General features: G+C 41.7%; 1 protein-coding gene across 9 annotated transcripts in view; it reads right to left on the reverse strand.

Moving 5' to 3' along the window:
- The window catches only part of CPQ (carboxypeptidase Q), a 500,068-nt gene that overhangs the window by 207,392 nt on the left and 270,054 nt on the right, over positions 1–22,622 (reverse strand). For 7 of the 9 annotated variants that reach the window (XM_082364352.1, XM_082364348.1, XM_082364349.1 and 4 more), the window contains exon 5: positions 385–458. The exons of the other annotated variants lie outside the window; for them this stretch is intronic. In XM_082364352.1, coding sequence (XP_082220478.1) covers positions 385–458 — 74 coding nt within the window. The remainder of the gene's footprint in view (positions 1–384; positions 459–22,622) is intronic. 9 annotated transcript variants of the gene reach the window in all.

Raw genomic sequence — 22,622 nt, forward strand, 5'->3', positions numbered from 1 at the left:
TGCCAGAAACATATGATCGATGTGGGTTAAATTAGGGTTTCCATAATCGTGACAGTAATTTCTGCAATAAGATCTTTAACAGTTACTAATGTACAAGACTCTCCAGCCTAAAAGGCTTAGTGACACAAATAACTATTACATTGTCAAATCCTGAGTAACAATAAAAGTCCTGGAATTAACCCCAATATGCATTAAGGGCTGCAGTTACTGTATCTGTGGCCTAGATACATTTCTGAAAAACTTCAAAAAAAAAGGCTACAACACTTCTCACTAGCGGTTGTGCTGTAGCCCTATAATGCCCTTTATGTATTTATTTCCTTTCTCTTTTGAAAAAGAAGGCTTCTTCAGATTCCTAGTTTCCTTAACAGTTTCATTTTAACTTACACAAACCAAGAGGGCCAGACTGCTATTCTCCAGTTGTACACGTTCCTTAACTTTCTCGTGCCTTGGTTTCTTATCTATAAAAGCAGAATAATAATAACACAAAGTATTGGTTATTATGAGGATTAGCTGAATATACACAAATCATTTAGGACAAAGCCTGGCCCATGGTAGTCAATTATCAATTATTTGTATTACTTTTATTACTTGAGTGGTTTATATAGATATATGAAAATAGGTCCAACCATGATATGGGGCAAACTTTCAAATTTTTGATAATTTACTTCCAGGTCATTTAGCTCTCCTATTTAAAATTCCAGCCTATGAGTATCTCTTATTCTACACTGGAGTACTAGAGGGCTTTCCAAAGGAACAGAATTTGGGTAGGTCTGGAAGGCTAGCGGCTTTCAACTGAAGACTCCAGCTTTCGATCATTCAAACCACAGGACAGTACATGGGTCTGGTAGGAGAGTTCCAGAAAGCAGATCTCCCATAAGTAATATATTTAATGCCCTCTCAGATAGAGTTCAACCATGTTAGATAAAAGTACATCACAGGGATTCCTGGTCCCAGCTACAAGTAGTGACATTAAAAGGGTCATATTCAAAGTTACTTCCTGAATCAGAGAAAGAGCAGAAGGGAAGAGATGGTAAGAGGCACTAGGCTGGTATTTCTCTACGTGTGGTCCTCAGAATACCAGCATCAGAATCATCTATGACATCTGTAAAAATGCAGATTCCTGGGTCCCATCCCGGACCTACTGACTCTGAATCTGAGCATGGGTCCGAGGAATCTACATTTTTATTAATCACCTGGATGATTCCTGTGCGTGCTAAATTTTGAGAACCAGTCCAAGAAATTCGACTCAGGTTGTGGGACCGAGCCATACATCTGTGCTGTTGGTGAGGGATCTTCTGTGTCAACTAGAGGAACTGTGGATTGGTTGAGCTCTGGCTTACCTCTCTTACACCCCAAGGGTCCCTTTCATTTGCTTCATCCCTGCACTTATCCCAGCCTCAAACCGAGAACCCAACTCTACAAATCGAACTGGGACCAAAAGAGGCAAATGGGCAGGGCTTGCCATCCTGAGGACTTGGCCCCAACACTGACTTTGTAGTATTCCTTCCTTAATGTGGCTTCTGGCAAGATGATCAAATTTCCATTTAAAAAACAACCATATAAGTTCACGGTAAGACAGTAAGGCTTGAAAAAAAAACAAAAACAAAGAAAGAAAGAAAAAAAAAACCACTCAGCTCCTCCCTAATAAGGATGAAAGAAGAAAATGGAATATAGAAAATGTACCAAATAAAAAAATAAAAGAAAAAGAGAGAGAGAGGAAAAAAAGAAAATGTACCAAATAATTGCTTTTTGTGGTTTACTTGTGAAATCAAGTTAGGCAGTCTTTCGAAAGACAGTGTTGTATGAGGTTCTGCTAACAAGAGTAACCAAATTGTTTCTCTAAATTATAAATCAGTATATATATATATATATATATATATATACTCCTATGCTATTTAGACATTGCAAAATAAGTTATCTTCTCTAGAGAAAAGGAAAAGGGGAAAGGATAAGGATAATAAAGCATTCTAGCACATATATCAACATTAAAGAAATTCAATATTTCAATAGTAGCTTGAATGGCTAAACATCTTCCTCTTTAAGTGTTAGCTACCTTATTCTCTCTTTTTATCAGTTCAGTTTTCTTGCATTTGTATTTTTTTAAAAATTAAGGGGCTTCCCTGGTGGCGCAGTGGTTGGGAATCTGCCTGCCGGTTCGAGCCCTGGTCCGGGAGGATCCCACATGCCGCGGAGCAACTGGGCCCGTGAGCCACAATTACTGAGCCTGCGCGTCTGGAGCCTGTGCTCCGCAACCAGAGAGGCCGCGATAGTGAGAGGCCCGCGCACCGCGATGAACAGTGGCCCCCGCTTGCCGCAACTAGAAAAAGCCCGTGCACAGAAACGAAGACCCAACACGGCCATAAATAAATAAATAAATAAATAAATAAAATTAAAAAAAAAAAATTTACATTGTTACATTTGATCCATGGGAATGAGTAGAGGACATCCGATGCACAATACATGTATAGGTGTGAAACTGTGCTTGCTCCACTACTGTGAGGGCACAGAAGGGTATTGTACACTTTCACTCCGGTAGTTTTAGAATCATGGATCTCAGTTATGCTCGTGACGTCCCTAGTAGGGCAAGGAAAACGTCACCTCCGGCAGGAGTGGAATGGGGGACCTGGAGTGGCTTGGCAAAATCTCCAGCGTCCCACAGCACGCTGGCCAGGAAAGTCTCAGTTGCGAGCATGTCAGTCACCCCGTCGACTCAACCCCATGCTGATGCTCAATCCCGACTCATTACTACTAACAGCAGCCGTATTGTCCAGCGTTAAGGTACACGGCCACACTGTGGACAGGCGCCTACAGGGAAAGAACTTGTTACGGAGTGTAAACTGGGGGAGTATTTAGGCAGCTGCAAGTCTGAAGCTGATTTACATGCCAAGCCAGCCAGGACAAAAGAGGAAAGAAACTAGGGACCGAGGCAAATTCAGCTGAGCTCTGGAATGCAAATAAAGTTTACAAATGAGAAAGGTATCAAGGTTATAATAGTAAGAGTGCAAGGCCAGCACGAGCTCAGCCAATCCCAGCAGCTTGTTAAAAGCAGTTCTCCCCTACCCCACTGAATGTGCTTCCTGATTTCAAAGTTACATAAGCCCATCTTCGGCAGGCAGCACCAGCACCGCACTCCATCCACTACCCACATTCCATCCAGCTAATTAGCAAGCGCCAGACATACATCTATGGGAGAGGGCTGAGAGCAATTTTGTAAGTCCCTGTGTTTTCATTAATGTGAATTTCTCAGCCTTTCTAGGTCAGAGAAATGCTGGGTGATTACAAGCTCTTACTTGTATGAAAAGGGGAAAAAGCATGCTGGCACATTATAAGGAGCGGAGGCCAGTTCCCAAGATTTGGGGAAAGAAGATGGAGTGCTTGAAAGAATGCAAAGGTATTTTTTCTTAAGTAAAATAAATTGATAGACTGTTTTACATCTCCCAAGGGAATCAATCAAGAGATCATGTAAGGTGCTTTGAGTATTAAGTTACAAAAGAAGACTAACTCCAGTAATTAAAGGTGGACCAGTTGATGGAAATTCAACTTCTTGTAGTTCTTCCTAAACTACGAGTGAACTGAAAACTCTTTGTAGTATTCATTCATTCATTCAACAAATGCTCAGTAAAGCCTACCTCATCCCAGGAACTGAGAGGGACTCAAGGAACACAGAGGTCGAGTTTCCTCCTTTGTACTCCAGAAGCCATCTGCCCCCTCATTATCATCCCATTTGCAAGCTACTCAGGAATATTACTTTGCCTTTTCCACTAGATTTTTAGCCAGTCAGTTAATGAACACTTGAGGAAAGAAAGATAGAAGGGAGTGAGAGAGAGATGGAGGGAGACACAATTCCTTTCAAAAAGCACATAATCTAGTTTGCTGTGAAAGTCAAGGTGGTCTGGAGTTTCGTATAAAGGGACCACGGAGAACTGTTGGCTTTTTTTTCCCTCTTTGTGAGCTATGTCCTCCATATGGGACCAACCCTAACCTTTGGCTGATGAACCATAATTTTATGTGGAGCTCTATCAGTGTCACATTCATTTTAGAGTTGGGAGGAATTAAAAAACCCATTTGGGATATTTGTTTTCAATGTATGAAACTGTGTAACTGTCAGGGAACAATGAGGGAAATCAAATAGGGCAGGAAAGGGAAAACATTTTTTACAGAGAAAAGTAGAATTCATGTTTTAGAATAGCCAGGTTAAAAATATTTATTATGATAACAGAGTCAGACTCTCATTACACTTTCACTTGGCATCCCTGAAAAAAGTATTAGTGGTAAAAATTAAGACACCTGAAATTACCAAGCATTGGGGAAGACAGGGAACAGCCAGAACTCTACATACTTCTGGTGGGAATGTAAATTGGCACAATCCCATTGAAAACAATTTGGCATCACCTAGCAAAGCTGAATATGTGTAAACCCCTTGACCCAGAAATTCCACTCCTAGGTATATGCCCTAGAGCAACTTTTGCACGTATGTGCCAAGAGACATGGACGAAAATATGTTCATAAACTGCACTGTTTGAAACAGCAAAAACTGGAATCAACCCAAAAGTCCATCAACAGTCAAATGGGGAGGTAAGCTGTGGCATAGTCACACAATGAAGTATTATAAAATGTGAAAATAAATGAAGCACAGCTGCACACATCAAAATGCATGCTATGCTTTTAAAAAAGCGAATTATGGAAGACTACATACAATTAAACTAGTTTTATAGAGCTTTTAAAAAAGCAAAACTATGTAATATATTGTTTAGAGATACATATATGGGAAACCTATTTTAAAAAACATAAAAGGATTAACACAAAAAATCCAGACTAGCATTTGCAGGGTGAGGGGACACAGAGAGACCCTAGGAGTGGAGCCCAAGGTAGAGTCAATGGGACTAGTGATGTTAGGTTGAGATCGTTTCATGATACAGATGATCGTTTCATTATTAGGCTTCACAGTGTACACAGATGATACGTATTCTGTTGTACAGATCAACTGTGACATATATAAAATATTTAAATTCTGGTATATCATATGATGAAATACTACACAGCCATGAAAATAAGTTAATTAGATCCACATGTTCTAATAGGAAAAGATCAAGACAAATTGTTTAGGTTAACAAAAGACCAAGACAGAACAATACCATAGTACACTCCCATTTCTGTTAACAAGTTAGCAAAGGTATTAAAAGCTCATATAACTATGTGATGAGTATATATTTGTACTGAATACCTTCTGCTTGGCCCTCCAACCCACCCTCCACCCTGCACTCTGACTGAGGAGGTTGACCGTGATGGACCCCCATCAATCAGTTTTCCTGCTCCCTTGCTTCCCATAGGGTTCAGTCAACAAGGAGCTTCAGCAGGAGAATGGAGGGAGGGAAAAGAGGGAGGTCAGTGTGCTTATTCCCAGCTACCTCCCTGTAGGTGTGGCCGCATCCCTCCACCAAAGGTCTCAGCACCATCAGAGGGTCCTTTCTGCAGCACGTTCCCTGTGTCCAGGTATCCATGAAACTCCCTCCCTGTGCCCTTTCAGGGCTAGGGATAGTAAACACTGTCTCTTGTGGCTTCCCTCCACCATCTCACACTTGGTAAGTAGTCCCTTTATTAAACTCAAATTATCCTAATTTGATTCCACCATCTGTTTCCTGCTGGGACCCCAACTGATACAATTATACATGGATATACAAGCATAGGAAAAGGACTAGAAATATACACAAGAAAGGTAATCAGTGGTTAACACTGGTGAAAGAAGCTAGAATTAGAGGAAGAAGGAAACACTAAGGTTTTGGCCTTTATAGTTTTGTATTGAGTAACATTTCTAAGAGGCAAATATTCATGTATTTGAGCAAAACAAATTTTACGAGTACCAGAAAAAATAATGTTTTAAATGCAAAGCTGGGCAGTTTAGTTAAAGGACCAAATCAGGTCCCTTCATCTCTACATCCCTGGTCCCCAGCACAGTGCCAGCCACACAGTAGGTGCTGATAAGAAATGCTGACACTGTGACCCAGTGAACCTTAGACCTAAAGGATTTCTCAGAAGCAAGGTTAGCTTCTATGGAGTTAAGTAATAAAAGGGAAAGAATAAACACCTGCTAGAGTAGCTCCACACAGGCTTCCTAGAGGCGTGGGTAATGGGGGCCCCAATGACTATAGGTGCAGGCAACAACTGGGCTATGAGCCTGGTTCCTGGCCTGCACGGTGTGCCCACGGCTGAGGCCCCAGGCCCTCTGCACTGAGCTGGGCATGAGAATTGCACCTAACCATGCTTATGGAGGTGTCTCTCCAAGGCCAGACAGACTTCAGTACTACTATCTCCCCTCTTGGTACCCACGGTCTGGATGCTTCTCTGGACTATGAACTCTGTGGTTGAACCCTTTGGCTACCAGGCTATGACCACTAGACTGGATGCCATCTGGGCAGCTGAGGCTGCGGGTGGCCACCAACACCTGTCTGAGGCCAGGAAGGAGATTAAACCCAGGTCCAGGCTCCCCCCAGGCTGGCCCACTCAGCCATAGAAAACCAGGTCTGGTTAACTCAGATTGTCCTTCAAAACTCAGTTCCTCTGAGAAGATCTTTCCTGATTCCCTGAATTTGAGTTAAGTGCTTTCCTTCTTAAATGGTCCATAGATACTGTGTACTTCCTCTGTCATAATATTTTTTATACTATTGATATATTGAAATCACCCATTTACCTGTGTGTCTCTCTCACTAAAGTACAAGCTCTGAGGACAGGGGCTGAGTCTTAGTCACCTCTGTATCATAAGGGACACTGACATAAGAGTAGGGATTCAGCAAATACTGGAAGGGAAAAAAAAAAAAAAGGAAGAAGGAAGAGATGGAGTGAGGAAACTAAGGAAGGAAGGGAGGGAGGGAGGAAAAAAAGAAACCACACGCTGCGGGATCCATAGATATGACAACGCAAAATAGATCACCCTGTTTTGCCTACTTTGATGACTTAAAGCAATGGATATTCAAGAGTCCCTGTAAAGATGAAGTCGTTGATTTATCACATCCTTCTGAGAACCTCCCTTCCACCAATTACTGTGCTAGGGGCCAGTGATATAATGGTGAGAAGAAAACAGATCATAGACCCTTACTCACCCACTACCCCCACGCACATATGTGGGGATATTTTGTTTTTCAAACTTCTGATGTTTCTAAATGTTCTGAAATATTTTCCAAAGGTCTCTTGAGATCTTTGGAGTATTTAGATATTTCTGCATATTTCTAATAATAGTTTTCAGGCAAGAGATTTTGTGAGTTAATTAGCATTAGGTATAGCTATCAGAGACCTGTACTGGTTCCTCTGTGCCAAATTATCTCAAGAATTCGTTGCCAAAGAAACAAAAATGAATGTTGAACTTTGGCCCCCCTCTGTCTTTCTGATGGCTTTACAGAATTCTGTGGTATTTGAAAAGCATCAGGAAAAGTAAATAATGAAGGTTTGGTGTTCCTTTTTTAAACACAAATGAACCCCTTAGGCAAATAAGTCAGAAATCATATGAGAACATTAGGAATTAAAACAGACTTGAAAATGATTTCTAAAAGACCTTAGGCAAAATTCTATTCAATTCCATCCAGAAATACTGCATTAGTCCCACCACACTGATCAATGCTACCTTCTGATTGCCCCTCACCACCCTTACCTCCTTCTAATATGTACCCATTGCCACAATGCATCAAGCAGAGAGAATGCAAGAACTTCGTTCTTAACAAACAGGTCCAAGGTTTTCTCCAAGCACATGATAAGTGTACCAAAGGACCATGAAAAGGAGAGAAAGAATAAAACCAACACACAAAATTATAATTTTCTATTGGATGTTCACTACTTGACTTGGGTTCATAAGACATTGGCCATGCTCATTAGAGAGGTAAGCAATACATGCTAAGAAAAGAGGTAGAACAAGCTGGGATGCACAGTCGACTTTCAGTTATCCACATGTGGTTAACCAGTGGAGACGTTTCCATCTCAGGCTGATTTCCTGGGCCACTATCAGGATAAGACTTTTAAGTGGATGGAGTAGATAGTTACTTTGTGCTATGATTTGGGAGATCCTGAAAAATCCTAAAATCCAAACTCTCCATCTTCTCCAACCCCCTCACAGCCCTTTCCATGGTACACAAAATTCCCATGTTATACACATTAAAACACAGACAGGCCTTCACAAGAAGGCAAACTCTACCAGGGAGATAAAACCTTAAACCATTATCAGCCTGTGGTTGGTTATGTGGCTGAGGTATGGGTGGGCTCACACACGCTGGCTCAACATCCATCTCCCCTGCTTTTGAAAACAGAAACCTGGTTTTGTCCTGGGAACCATCTCTTCCCCACTCTCAGTCCATGGTCTGGGTGAAACCGACCGTGACCCCTGGCTCCGGTACAGCACCCTAGCAAGTGCTGGACAACCGCAGACCGACAACCCCCCATCACAGTGAAAGGAGGCAAATGACTCAAGTCAAACTAATGCAAGTTCTATCCAGGACTTCTGCCAGAAAAAAAAATGTCCCCATTTCTTTTAGGATGCTAAAATGGTAGAATATAAGCCTGGTGCTATTAAGGCCTTTGGGACCCCATTTCTCAGTTTGCCTGAGAATGAAGCATACCAAAAAAAGTAGAGCAAACACCTGATATATTCTAGAAACCTGGATTCAGCCCTACAAAAATTCTTTAGTTACACGAGCCATGACATTGCCCTCTTATTAAACCAGTCTCACTAAGTTTCTGAAACTTAAAACTCCAAGAGTTCTGATTCATACATAGGTATTGATGCCCTAATCAGAATGCATGGTGGAGAAAAATGCAGGCTGCAGAGTGGAAGGAAAAGAACGTAACTGGAGATCACAAAGATCTGGCTCTGTCCCTAAATACTTAACGTTGGGCACGTCCCTTCATAAAAACAATGGGGTGGGGTGCATGATAATGAACTCTAAGCTCCCTTTAAGCTTTGACATACCATGATTACAGACATACTTCTGAGAGTGGGGAGAAGAACCAGAGAAAGGCATACTTTGCATGCTTGCAAAGGGAGGTGGGAGTCGGGGGCTTGTTCAGCTGAGCTAATGGGGACCCACAGGCAAGGAAGATGGGTTGCTGACAGGAAAATGGATGATCGTGCAACAAACTTCAATAACTTGACAATTTTGCCTGAACCAGTCCTGACTATCAAAGAAAGAAACTTCTGAGTCAAAGTCAAGACCTGTGTATTAACCATTCCCTCCAGGAGTAAGGCTGCTCTAGAGGTTAGGAGATGAAGGCTGTGGCTGCCACACTGATGTGGGATTGGGCCCTTTTTGCTCCACTGAGACCCTGCCAGGAACACCCTCTTCCCCTAGCACTTCCTGTCTGAAGCATACCCGACCTTCGGCACCCAGCCCAAGGCTCTTCTCCTCCACGAAGCCCCCCTGCAGCGTCGCTTCACGCAGTGATCTCTCTGTGGTCCTTAATCCTAGGTCACTTGTTATGTGTTCCTCTCACTTAAAAATTACCTGATTTATGGATGGGCCTTTCTGCAATGATGGGAGACCCCAGAGAATGCCAGAGACGACATGCCCCCCAGTGACAGATGCTGGGTGAGAACTTAGGTCCCCAGCCTCCTCATTCAGAGCTCTTCCCTCCACATCCACCAATGACACCTACTGCTGCCTTCTCCTCCTCTTGTTGCCTTTTCACTGAACGTTCATTTCAACCCTGCTGCCCCTGCAACTTCTTCCTGAATGCCTCCTGTGTACGAGGCACTGTGTTAGGTTGCTTGCGAACATTTTCTGTAATCATCACAACCATTCTGGAAGTACACATCACCAGTCCCATTTCAGATACGAGGCACAGGAAGGCTGAGTGACTTGTCCAAGATCACAGAGCTAAGAACAGGAAGGGCTAGGATTTCAAATTAGGACTATCTAGTCGTGAGGCCATTTTTTTCCCTCTCTATCATCATCATCACCACCAACACCACATTAGCATCACTGGTACTTAGCAAAGAGCAGCTAAAGATATTACTTTAAATCCTCCCCGCCTTGCCATGTGGATATTAATCTTATTTTCCAGATGAAGTCACTTCCTCCAGGAAGCCACTGCTTGGTCGACCACCACCTCTAGTTGAGCTTAGCGTCCCTCCTAAGTGCTTCTCTTCCATCCTATGATTCCTCTCTGTTTTTAGCACTTAGCTACTGCCTTGAAAACCTCAGCTTTCTGTCTCCTCCACTGAATTAAAAGCAACTTGGAGGCAGGGACAATGTCTTGTCAGTTGCTTATTCAGTAGATAATTGTTGAATAAATAAGGTTGACAAAAGTTGACAAGAAGCCTCTGCTGATGGTACAGAACACTTTCCATTTCACCCCGGCCCCTCCCCCCACTCACTACAGGAGGGCACGTTCACTGCCATGCAGAGCAAGAACAAACTGGCCCTGGGCTGCCAAGAACAGCAGCATCAAGGGAAAATTCTCTCCCTGTGACTGAGGCTACACAATTGGCATTTTCTCACCAAATCTGGTGTTCATGACTTTGCTGGGGCCTAGTCAAAGACAAATCAAAGCTACTTCCACGAGACAGATGGCAAAAGAGCATAACCTGAGCCAGACCTTTCAAACCACCAATTCCCCATGGCAAGAGCTTTTGGGGGCTCTTTGCATACATCCAGTGGTCCCCACTGAGCCATGCAGAAGGACTCTACAATCTGAAAGAGTTGACAAAAATCATCTCTTTAATCTATTGTGGCAATTTTTAAAGAATAAACCAATCACCAATCAGCGAGAAATCAGTGGTTGCTGGACGGTGGTGTGAACATTTTTAGAAAGGCCTTAATACCCTCTTACATGCATTCAGAATCACGGCCTTAAACCCCTATTCCACAGACACCTCCTTTCACCATGAGCAGTCATTCATCTAACCAGTAGTTACTGCATATCTGTTTGGAATCAAGCACTCTCCTAGATGCTGGAGAGATAATGGTGAACAGATGAAACCTGGTATCACAAATGAGCTCTTACCTGGAAGTGGCTGCTCATCAGACCATTTGCACTCACTGGAGTCAAAGCACAGACAATTCCTTTATCAAATAAACTAATGGTTCTTTTGGAAAGCAGGACCAAGGGGGAACTGGACCAAGACAGTACAGTCACCCCTCTGTATCCATGGGTGGCTTGTCTTTTTTCTGATTTTCTTTTTGTATGTATGGTTTTCTAAAATGTTTGAAATTTATTCTGATTGAAAATAATTTTTAAAAAAGAAACATTGAGAAAAGTTAGGGAGTAATAGAAAATCCAGAATAAAAAATCTCAGGTTTCCTCTCCAGAGAAGTTACTGATTAACTAGAGGGAAAGAGTCCACAGAGATCCATAAATATCATTCAAGGCAAGAGGACTAAACTAATACCAGGAAGACCTTGGTCTACGCAACCAAGGTCTAAAACCTTTCACCACACCAAGATACAATCTGGTACCTCTTCTCCTGTCAGCTCTACCAAACGAGGCACCTTCTATTTGGAGCGGTTGTGCTCATAGAACTCTTTTTGCAGCTGGGAGAAATTGGGTGTGTAGGGTCAGGGGAGAGGGAAAAGCAGTAGTCCTAAAGTTTAGTCCCAGGGCTCAGTGATGCAAAGCTGTGGAATAGCTGTATGTGCTTAAGGTAGGGACTCCAGTCGAAGAAAGGGAGGACTTACAGAAGCAAGCTAAGCCAGTGGCAGCCTCCTATGCATTCCTGCTGACATGTCTGTTCCTTCTCTGAAGGCCAAGCTTCACCCAGCCCCGGTGATCACAAGTTGGTAAATAAAACAGGAGCAAAAGAAAGAGTGGGACTATAATAAGAACAAACAACAACAACAAAAAAAACCAACAGTGTTGTGGAAAGTGTATGGCAATTTCTCCGGGGCTACCATAAAACTACAGAACCAAAACTTCACTTTTGCCAAAACTTCTTCAGATGAGAAGGAGACCCATTTGTCCATTGTGGCACAACAGAAAAGCTAAAGAGAAGCAAAAAGAAAGGAAGATGGCAATGAAGTCATTTTACCTATTTCGAATTTGAACCCAGCATGGCTGCTATAAGGCAAAAGGTCAGACCAGCATTGCTGAACGTTGGACAATAGCCTTGATCTCTGGAATACTCCATAAGTGAAAGCCCGTCACCTCCTAGCCAATAACACGATCTTTGCTTCAACAAATCCTTTGTGGGGAAGAGGGGGGGAGAGAGGCCAGAGCCTGAATGCGTGTCTGATGAAAGGCTAATGTGGCCTTTGGTGGGCACACAGCCACTGACAGGAAAGGGGGAAAGAACACTCTTGGTTTTCCCCTTGTCCCTCTGCCTTGGATGTTCAGCACTGTTTGGGGACTACCACCCAGGGAGCTGATGCAAAGGAGGTTGCAAGATTTAGCACACTGGTGTTGATCTTTGCCATGTGAATGTCTCTCTGTGGGACAAACATCTCCCTCCTCCCACAGAGTTGACAGCCACAAGTCCAAGGAGACTATAAATCTGTCTGACATTCTAACTGCCCATCAGAATTCTTTCCTTATCTTGGAGTCCAGCCAACTATAATGATCTCCATTCCGACCCTTTGGCCAGATGGTCAAGTGACATGTCTGTTGGTGCTCCTGTGAAGGCAGCTGACACTGTCCTCTGCATTCTGCAGACCTGAACAGTCAACATCGGGAACCAGGAGGGCAATGAAGGCTTTGCATCCAGCCACCGGGAAATGGGCGCGTGCAAGCTCTATCTCCAGTAAAATAGATGGTTAAAACTAAAAATCTCCAAAGAATACCATTCTTACTGCCAGAGATAGAACTTATTGGTAATTGTGTTTGTGAGGGTTCAACTTACACTTTAGAAACAGCTAGGCAAAGAATCAAACCTCTGCATCAGTAATTCTATGGACTTCAATGCGGAGCCAGCAAGCGAGAGAGATTCTCTATTCCAAACAAACTCTGCACAAGTGAACAGGATTAACATTTCAATATGTCCAAAAAAAAATCACTCCCTCTATATATTTTAAAAATGTAACAGTTCTCTTAACTCCTCATCCAATGAAGATATAAGGAGTTCCAATTGCTAGCCATCTGCTGAGCTAAAAGAAATACGTGTCCCTCTTTGCTCTGTGACTTTCTATGTATTTGATTCCTTGATCTTGGGCTCATGTGAAGCTGAAGGCTCTTAAGGAGAGAAGATAACACTGTATTTTCCCTGTTCATTTCTGTTGTCATAGAAACCCCTATAGTTTCTGAATACGTTTCAGGAAACCTATATCTCCCTCTTGATCTCGTAGCAGTGAAGTTCGGGAAGGAAAAGCTTTCTCCCCTCTTGGTTTTTGACTACTCCAGCTGAGGGTGTTCCTTGATATCCCTCCTGACCTGAACACAGTGCCCCTTGAGTTCTCAGAACACAGAAAAGGCTGTTTTCAAAGCATAGCAATTTGTAAAGCAACTTTTGCCTCTGAGACACAGACCTAAGTGAATTCTCTACCCACATTTTTCAGTGGATGCTTTCAGTTGGAAGCAAGCACGAGTAACTGTATCTGAGTATAACTCATTTGTGTGCTTATACACACACTCCTGAAAATTAGAGAACAGAGTGAAAGTACATTTTCAACCCAAACTCTACAGTGTAAAGACAGATGTAGGAAAAATTAAGCATGTTTCAGAGAGAGAGTCAGAATTGGTGAGAAGCCATGCTTTGAACCATGCTGAAGAAATCTGCAGGAATATCCACTTGGATTTCTGAAATTAAGCCAAAGAGGGGTAACCTGAGAGGGCACTGCATTCTGATTCTCTAGGATAGGACCTGAGAAACTGGCATTCGGGGAGGCATACAAGCAAGCCTAGAAAGACAAGCATTTTTGTTTACTCTCATAAAGCAGGTCAAAAGAGCCCCGAGCACAACTTCTTTACAGAATGACATGCCACGTTCAAGCAAAGCAAAACATCCTACCTGCTACATTCCTTCCAATACAACAGGTCACCTCAGTAAGGCCTTCCTCATGGGAACAAAACGAATGTTACACATTTTATTTCTTTGCCTTGGAGAGGTTCTCTCTAGGAAGTCTTAGTCTCCTGTCCCTCCCCAATAAACAGAAAGAAAGAGCGCACTTGGGATTTTAAACTATCACTCGTTTAGGTCAGAATGATCTTCCATCATTCAAAAGGCTGCACAAGCTCTAAGATAAATGCTTGTTAAGAGTTCATTACAAAGTCATGCCCCAAAATGAGGTTGGAAGGGGAGAGCATCTTCTCACTGGGAATAAGCTATAAGAAAAACACAGGTTTTGAAATAATCCACAATTCCTTGAAAGCGACCTGGATTGAAGTTTGGTTTTTGTTTGTTTTCAGACTCAGCAGAAAGCCTTCAGGCCCTGGACTCCTCAAATTAAAATCAGACACCAATCCAAGCAAATTGTTTCTTCTGACTTGCCGCCCTCGGATTTGGAGTATAATTTCCCTTCATCAGGGCCTGAACTTCAGAAGCCCATCTTGCAAGCAGCTTTCAGCCCACAAACAAAGTGAAGAGACTTCTGCTTTTCAGCAGGAGAGTCAGTGATGTAGACAGCCTGGGGGCTCTTCGGAGCACAGCCCGGGTGGGTGCAGTCTAAACACTGCGCTGTTTGCTGTCTGCTCAGGCACTGCAGAGTACACAGGTAAACTGCTTACCCATGTCTGCCCGTTCAGAATACCATAGTCAGGAAAACCTGTTAAGAGGCCTGTAGCCGGCCAACAGATAAACATCTGATAAACATGCATCACCCACAAATCACAGGGCTGTGTATCTGAGGCAACACACAAGGCCAGCACCTCTCTCTCTCTCTCTCATGTAATCCTCTCTTATACCAAGACCTAATTTTTGGCTTATTCTTAATTCAAAGTAGGCAAGCACTAGACAGCTCATACGAAAGGAACGTTAACCCCTGAATATTGAATTTCCTGACAACTGATTTATGCTACCATGCCAATGTTAACTCCATTTAATTTAATTGCTTTGGTTTACGTTCTTTCCAAAAGCACAAAGGAGGCAGGTTATTAGTGCATCAATGCTCCAGGGTTTGAAACTGAAAGAGCACTTTTCGCTCACTCCCTGTCTTATGATATTAGAAAATGCTTCCTGAGAAAAACAGATGGGTATGGTCAACCCACAAAATGAATTGAGTAATTAGTTGGTTGTAAAACACCATGATGAACTTGAGCTGTACAGGACTTGCTGATCCGGCCCTACATGTTTTCATTGCCTGTGTCTGTTTTAAGGTCAATGCGGTTGCAGAGGGCACAACTACCTCCTGGCATGATGTATATCATGGGATAAAGCAGAGTAGGTTGGAGGAATAAGCCAGAATTCATCACCAGAGTGCAAATTTCATTGCACTGAGAAACAGAATTAGAAGGAATTCATATCATCTCGGGGCTGGGTTTATTTGAAGGAAAGGAGGACCTGGGGTCTAAGCAGGCAAGAGAGGGTGATGGTGGGAACATCTCTGCTAGGTTGGTTTCTGGAGTACAAAATGCCTCTCTGATGTGTTTCTAGGTTGGGGTTAAGTGGAACCATGTTCTGGTTCCCAGGAAAGAGTCCCTGGGACCCCTGACTTTTCCTCTGACGGGACAGCATAGAGTTTCAACACTTCTCCAGTACCAGATCTTTCATGAATGCTCATCTCCACTGTGCCCTAGGGCCAGTGCCACCTCATGACACTCTCTGGGGACACCATTCTCCTGATGTCTATGAATGCAACCCACTGGGGTCACAACAATGGGAATGGAGCCTCCAGAGCTTCAAGGCTCAGCAGCCCTGCCTTCCTCTCCTTGAAAAAGCCTTGGAAACCCATTTAAGGCCAGTGTGACCCAGACCTGCCTTTAATGTGCTTCGTTTCCCAGCAAAACCTTCAATGTTAGGGAACTGGCATGACCAAGCACTGCTGGACCAAGATTCTCCTGGGAGACCCCAACTAGCTGCTGGCATCACGGGGAACAAAGCAAGGGGAAGCAATCTTGTCCATCTTCCCCTCCCCCCAAATTATCAAAAGTCAGGTATCTTAATCATTCAGCCTGGCTTCATTTAGGGACGTAAAATGACTCAGAATGAACTCTGAGAAGTAACTTAGGACATTGCCCTCTGCCCTCAAGGTGGTATATAAATGAAGTCACATGAAAGTATGTCATATCTAAAGTTTCGAGAAAAGATTCCACAGCCTTACTCAGTAAACTGTTCCCAAAGTTTCATAGTCATAACTCCACTACATGTTTCTCATGTTGAAGCTTAAGCCCATTTGGTTTCTTACTGTTCTAGCCTAGATAACCTTTTATGTAAGAAATGTGGCATATTAAAACAAAAGAGAATTTACTTATAGAAGTGAAGATTGACTTTCAAATCTTCCTAGGAATCTGTATGTTTACTTCCATTGAGGTAGCCCAGTGCCCAATACATAGTAGTCATTCCTTAAATTTATTTTTAAGTGAATGGATTGTTCAAATATTTAAATAAACTTATGGGGAAAGTTTCTTTTCCCTAAAGCAGTAGAAACAGGAAGAATAGTTTGAAGCTACAAAGAGATAGACCTGGATCTGAACTGTTCAGAGCTGCCCAAAGATGGATTAGCCTGCACTGGGGAATGAGTTCCATGTCATTGGGGGTATTCAAGCTGGACAACCAGAATGCTGTCAGAAGTATCTAGGAATTGGAAGAGTGGTTGGGATAGTCCATCTTCAAAGTACTTTGATTCAGACTACAAGGGCAATTTCATCTGTCTTTAAGAGGTATAAACAAGGTTTCCTGGGTCTTCAGAGAAGGGAGCAAACATATCCAGGTAGGATGGTGGTTCTCCATCTTGGCTGCACATTGTAACCACCTGAGATTTTAAAAATGCAAAGGCCTGAATCCCACCCCCAGCAGCTCTGGTTTAAGTAATCTGGGGGGGGGAGCCTGGGAAAAAAAGATTTTTAACAGCTCCCCAAATGCATCCAAGTATAAGAAGCACTGAATTGGAAGAACTTGAAGAAGATTCATTAAAGAAGGAGAAATTATGTCTGGGCCTTAAACGCTGGGTAAGATTTGAATAAATGGAGAGGAAAAGAGAGGCATTCCTGGTATAACTTGGTATATGTGTTTGATAAACACGTGTTATAACGTGTTATATATAACGTGTGTTTATGCTCTATAGAGCATTCATAAATGAATGCCAAAAGAAGGTTAATTTACTAATTTTTGTTAGAGTTCATGGGCATTTGTTCTTAGATATAAATTCCAAATGAATTTCTTTCATGCAGTCAATAATATTTCCCCTATATTAGTTACTCACAATCACTTTTGTCCTCAGCCCAGGGATGTGCAGTGTAGAAATGATTAAACAAAAGGGTGGGTGGCTGTGTTTAAAAAAAAAAAAAATGACAAGGCCAATTCAATTACAAAGGATTAGTAAAAATCTTTTTAATGGACCCAAGGTAGATGACATTCAAACCCTGACACTTGAAAGTATTAATAAACACAGAATTTTCCTTATTATTTAATGAATTCAATGGTACCTGGTAAATTAAGCCCACCAAACCAAGCATGCAAAAATCAGTCATTATATCTAGTCTGGTTTTATACCCATCTCTTTTTCTCTGAAAAGTGGGCTGAATCAAATATTTCTCTCCCAACTTTCCATGTATAGTGTCTGCTTACTAACACACCATAACTGGAGAGTGAATGGGTGATAAAATAAACTGCATTAACCATTAGAAGAGTTATGCTACGTGGATGTAATCATCCTTTGTAAAAAAAAAAAAATCATCGCACAAGAGTTGTGAAATATTCTTTTCAAATGATAGATAATAAATCGAATGGGCATGATTAATGTCAGCACAGGGAAATTTGCAGTGGTGCTTTCGGTTGCAATATTTTTCTTGTCTGCATAAATCTGCTGAAAAGAGGTTGTAGAGAAAAGGGAAGCTATATATATTCAGGAAATGAGTAAGTCCAATTCTAAACATAGTGCTGTGTTTCTGCACATGAAATTGAGTAAATGTCCACTCCGGTAAACTTTACTGGAAAATGGGAAACTCTCATGCATTTCTATTTAAGGCAGTTAGGGTGGCCACAGAGGTTGACGCAGATGCTATGGATACCTCACCCCACAGCCTCTGGGCCCCCCTCTGGGCTCACTTGCAGCCTTGGTGAACAGAACCTGTTCATGCCTCTGTTCTCTGCTTTTATACCCAAGGGCTTTCTCAGGCATTAAAAGCCTACTAGGAGGGAATCCTAAAAAATGCCAGGGATTTAATGCTCCCAAGGTAACTTTCAACCAATAAGGACAAGAGTCAATGGATAAACCTCTCAGCTTTCCCATCTTTCAGTAGGATAATTCTGAAGCGTGTTCTACAAAGTTTCTAAAAAAGTCCCCAGCAGGACTGAGCCCAGTTGGCCATAGCAATTACCCATGTCTTAATGTATCCTTTATTGTTTTTTTTCCCCTTTCTTTCTCCCTCTTTACTTCACTTCGGCTTCCTGGAATCACCTATCAAATAAACTACTTGCACATAATTCTTTATTATAGGTTCTGCTTTTGAAGAATCAAACTACGATCAGAGCATCTAACATTTCATTGTCTTCCTAGGTTGGCCAGGGGAATAATGTTTTGAGAATATGCCTTGCATGCACACAGTCGTTATTCAATAAATGATGGGTGGGTGGATGGTTAGATGGATGGACTAATGGAAAGATGGATGGATAGATGAATGGGTGGATGGACAGACAAACAAGAGTATGTTATTGGGGACAACAGAAAAAATAATAAGGTTAATACTGGAGCCATGGGAAACAATAACATTTGAAGGAAAGAGAGAGAAATAGAAGTTGAAGAAGGAGACTGAATTGTTCCCATTGGCCAGGTTCTAGGATCTAGTTGAATGATTCTGATGCAAGAGCTGTGCCAGTTTAAGGATGAGAAGGAGTATTTCATGGGGCACAGCTGAGAGGTTTATCTGCTGACTCTTGTCTTCATTGGTTGATAGTTACCTTGGGGACATTAAAAAGGTACTCTCTCTTAATACCCAGACCATGTGTTTAACTGTATAGCCACTGATGATTCAAGTTCATATTTTATACCGTTTCCTTACACTTCTTTGCATCATAATCTTAACAGCTTCAGTTTAATATTTAATGCATTACTTTTAGCCTCCAGATTAGAATTCTGATTTCCAGAGAGATGATATTTTAAAAAATCAAGTGAGGATAATATAGAAGCCAAGGGAATAAAGAATATTAGAAAGTCAACCTGGTTAAGTGTGCCCTGTGCCACTAAGAGGGCTGGTCTGATCTTGACTGAGAGGTCCTTATCCCTGTAGCTCAGTCTTGGCTAAGATGACTTCAGCATCCAGTGGCAATGGCTCATGGAGATATCATCGAAAAGTTTGCAGGCTACTACCTTCTACTTACTTCTGGCCCAAGAAAAGATGGAGATGCTCTGGTAGAGGCAGATCTTCCAACTCCCCTATCCCTACAAGGAATTTATCCTCACTGAGACATATGGAAATGGACTGAGAGGAGGGGTCAGTGTTAAGGAGTGGTCTCAACTGCATAGCCCTGCTACTACCTCAACTTTGCAGGTCAGCTAATCTTATAGGATGCATCACCCAGTCAAGCACCAGAGGACTGATCTGACCCTGCCTTGGGCGCTCTGAGCTCTCTGCACACCATGGGGTGGCCTAATCAACACCAACCATGTATGCATTCATCTAAAGAAATTGGCTTTTTGAGCATATTATGATCTGTGTTAAGTATTCACTTTTTAAGAGGAGTTTCTGCATTGGAGGTAACTATAAGGAATTTGGTTAAAATTATGATAGATAAGGAGCATTGTCCTGTTTAATCAGAAAAGGATGAAATATCTAAAAGCCTTTTAGGTTCAGAGAGACATTGATTTGAAAGTTGTAATATATTTTTACTTCTTTTTAAACAAAACAAAACCCTATTGCATAGGGTCATGAAGAAGAGAAAAACAGTGGATTATCCCTGCCTCATGTTTCGGCTGCTAGTCAGTCTCCAATTCTGTTTGGCAGCTCAGGCTGAGTACATGGAATTCATAGCAGTCTATCCCTTTCCAAAAGGAAAAAGAGAAATAAATTAGGGGGTTAATCCTTGCTGTCTGATGAACTCCCACTGTCCGAATCACATGGTGCTGAACAAACAGATTTAAAGCCTCTGTTTGCAAAAAGCATTTTGATTATCATCCAAAGTTGTTTTTTTTCTCCCCCAAACCCACTACTTATGTCATCTTGTAAAACAGACAGTTGGGAAAATATTAAGGGTTGGTCCTGGTTAGGAAGAATGGGTTGTCATAGTTACTGTTTTATAAACATGGGCTCTGGACCAATTCCAATACTGATCATAGTTAGGAAACATCTTTCTAATTAGATGGCTAGAGAATTAAAGTTACATACTCTGTGTTGTCACACAAGAATAACAAAGGTCTCTGAAATGTAAAATTTTAATTTAATTTAAAAATATGATTGAAAAAAATGATTGCTACTCTTAGGGAGGAAACAGAAGCATTCTCCAGTTCTTGAGGTAAAATTTTTAGTGAAAAAAATACAATGCATACAAACTTCTTTTAAGTTGTAGCCTAAAAATAACAGGAAAGAAATCCCAAATCAAAGTTGTTACTTGAATGTCCCCTCCGTCTCTTCACTTTCTCCCCCAAGATTCTTCCACATATGAGCAAACAGTTACAGCTTTAATGATGAATGACTATGACAATAAACTAAGACTGTATAAGGCCAATAATATCAGATGGTTTACTATATTATTTTGAGGCAAGTTTCTTCAAATTTCCATAGAAATCTTTTTGAGAATGAAGGAAAACGTTGAAAGTTTTGGGGTGGGGGAAGGTATACTTTCAACACAGCAAAGAACCAACAGTGTAATCTCATGAAAAGGAGAAACCTCCCTGACTCAAGAGCCAACAGTTTTCTGTTCAACCACATACCTCCACGCCGAACACGTCAACTCCTACTTGAAAAGCGGATATCCAGACTCGGGGCTCATAACAGGTGCTCAATACGTATTTGTGGAATGAATGAACAGCTAAAAGCTGATCTAACCACAGAATGGCTTCAAAGCAAAACAAAAACAAAAACAAAACGAAACAACAAAAAAAAAGTATGTCAGTATTCCATTCTTCACTTTCAGTGGAACAATGACAGAAAATTGAAAGGCATTAGATTCTGGAAGCTGAGTAATAAATAAAAATACTCTTTTCAGATTTGGCAAGTTTGCTGTTTTCTTCATCCCAGCATTAGGCAGAAATCCACCGTCACCAGTGGTAACCCACCAGTGGTAACCTGTCAAAACTCTCTTATGACAAATCCAGTGCATAAACTACACTAGGAAGAAACAGGTGCACATTCTACACTCATGGTAATGGGGAGAGATAAAGAGAAGGAGATTTAAATCGAATAGCCTGCCTTCCAATTCCACCCGCCCCCTGAGCAGCTCTGTGTTTGTACCGACTCTCTGAACAAGCACTTCATCTGTAAAATGGAGTAAATAATAACACTTATTTTAAGGGCTGGCTGAGATTCAAATGATGTGTGTGATAAGTGCTTTATAAACTACAAGGAATAAAATAAAATCAGAAATTCCAGAGTGAATTTTGCTCCTCAATGCCAAGTGTGTTAGTTGGCTAGGGCTGCCATAACACAATACCACAGAGTAGGTGGCTTAAACCACAGAAATTTATTTTCTCACACTTTCTCACAGGCTACGAGTGTAAGATCAAAGTGCCAGCAGGTTTGGTTCCTCCTGAGGCCAGTCTCCTTGGCTTGCAGATGGTCTCCTTCTCTCTATGTCTTCACACGGTTGTTCCTCTGTGAACGTGCACCCCTGGTCTCTCTGTGTGCCCATTTCTTCTTCTTAGAAGGACATCAATTATATTAGATTAGGGCTCACCCTAAAGGCCTCATTTTAACTTAATCACTCTTCAAAGGCCCTATCTCTAGATATGGTCACCTTCTGAGGCACTGGGGGTTAGGGCTTCAATGTCTTTGGGGGGAAGAGAATTTAGCCCATAACACCAACTAAATACGTTTTAATATAAAAATGTGGTGAGAGGATGAGATACTGAAACAACACTGAAGGCTGATCTACTGACTAATTAGCAGAATGCCAGAGGTAAATGATAGCGTTTGGAGAGAACAATATATTATAATTGTTAAGAAAACAAGTTCATTACCAAATAACACAATGACTTACACCAACGACTTCACAACATTAACAGCTAAATGGAGTAGCTAATGGACTTCAGATCATAAGAAATGATTCGTATAGCTGCTCTTTTTCTTGGCTGCTAGAACACAATCTTTCAATTTAACAAGGTTCAGTGAAGCAAGTACCGCTGCCTGCTTAGACTGCAAAATCTCCAGTGCCCTATCCCCAAACCACACCCCCCAATTTTTTTCCCTAAACTTTTCCAAGTAATCTTAGACAACTATCCAATACTTGCTTGGCATTATATTAACTGTCATGATAGATAATAACAAATATAGGTAATACTTATTGAAAGCTTATGACGTCAGGTATTATGCTAAGTGTTTTATATGCATTATCTCGTTTTATCCTCATACAAGCCTCATAAACCAACAGTATGTATTCTTATTACCCCAACCTTAATGTGGAGAAA

This window comes from Balaenoptera borealis, assembly GCF_965194805.1.
Source record: "Balaenoptera borealis genome assembly, chromosome: 17".
Classification (NCBI taxonomy): Eukaryota; Metazoa; Chordata; class Mammalia; order Artiodactyla; family Balaenopteridae; genus Balaenoptera; species Balaenoptera borealis.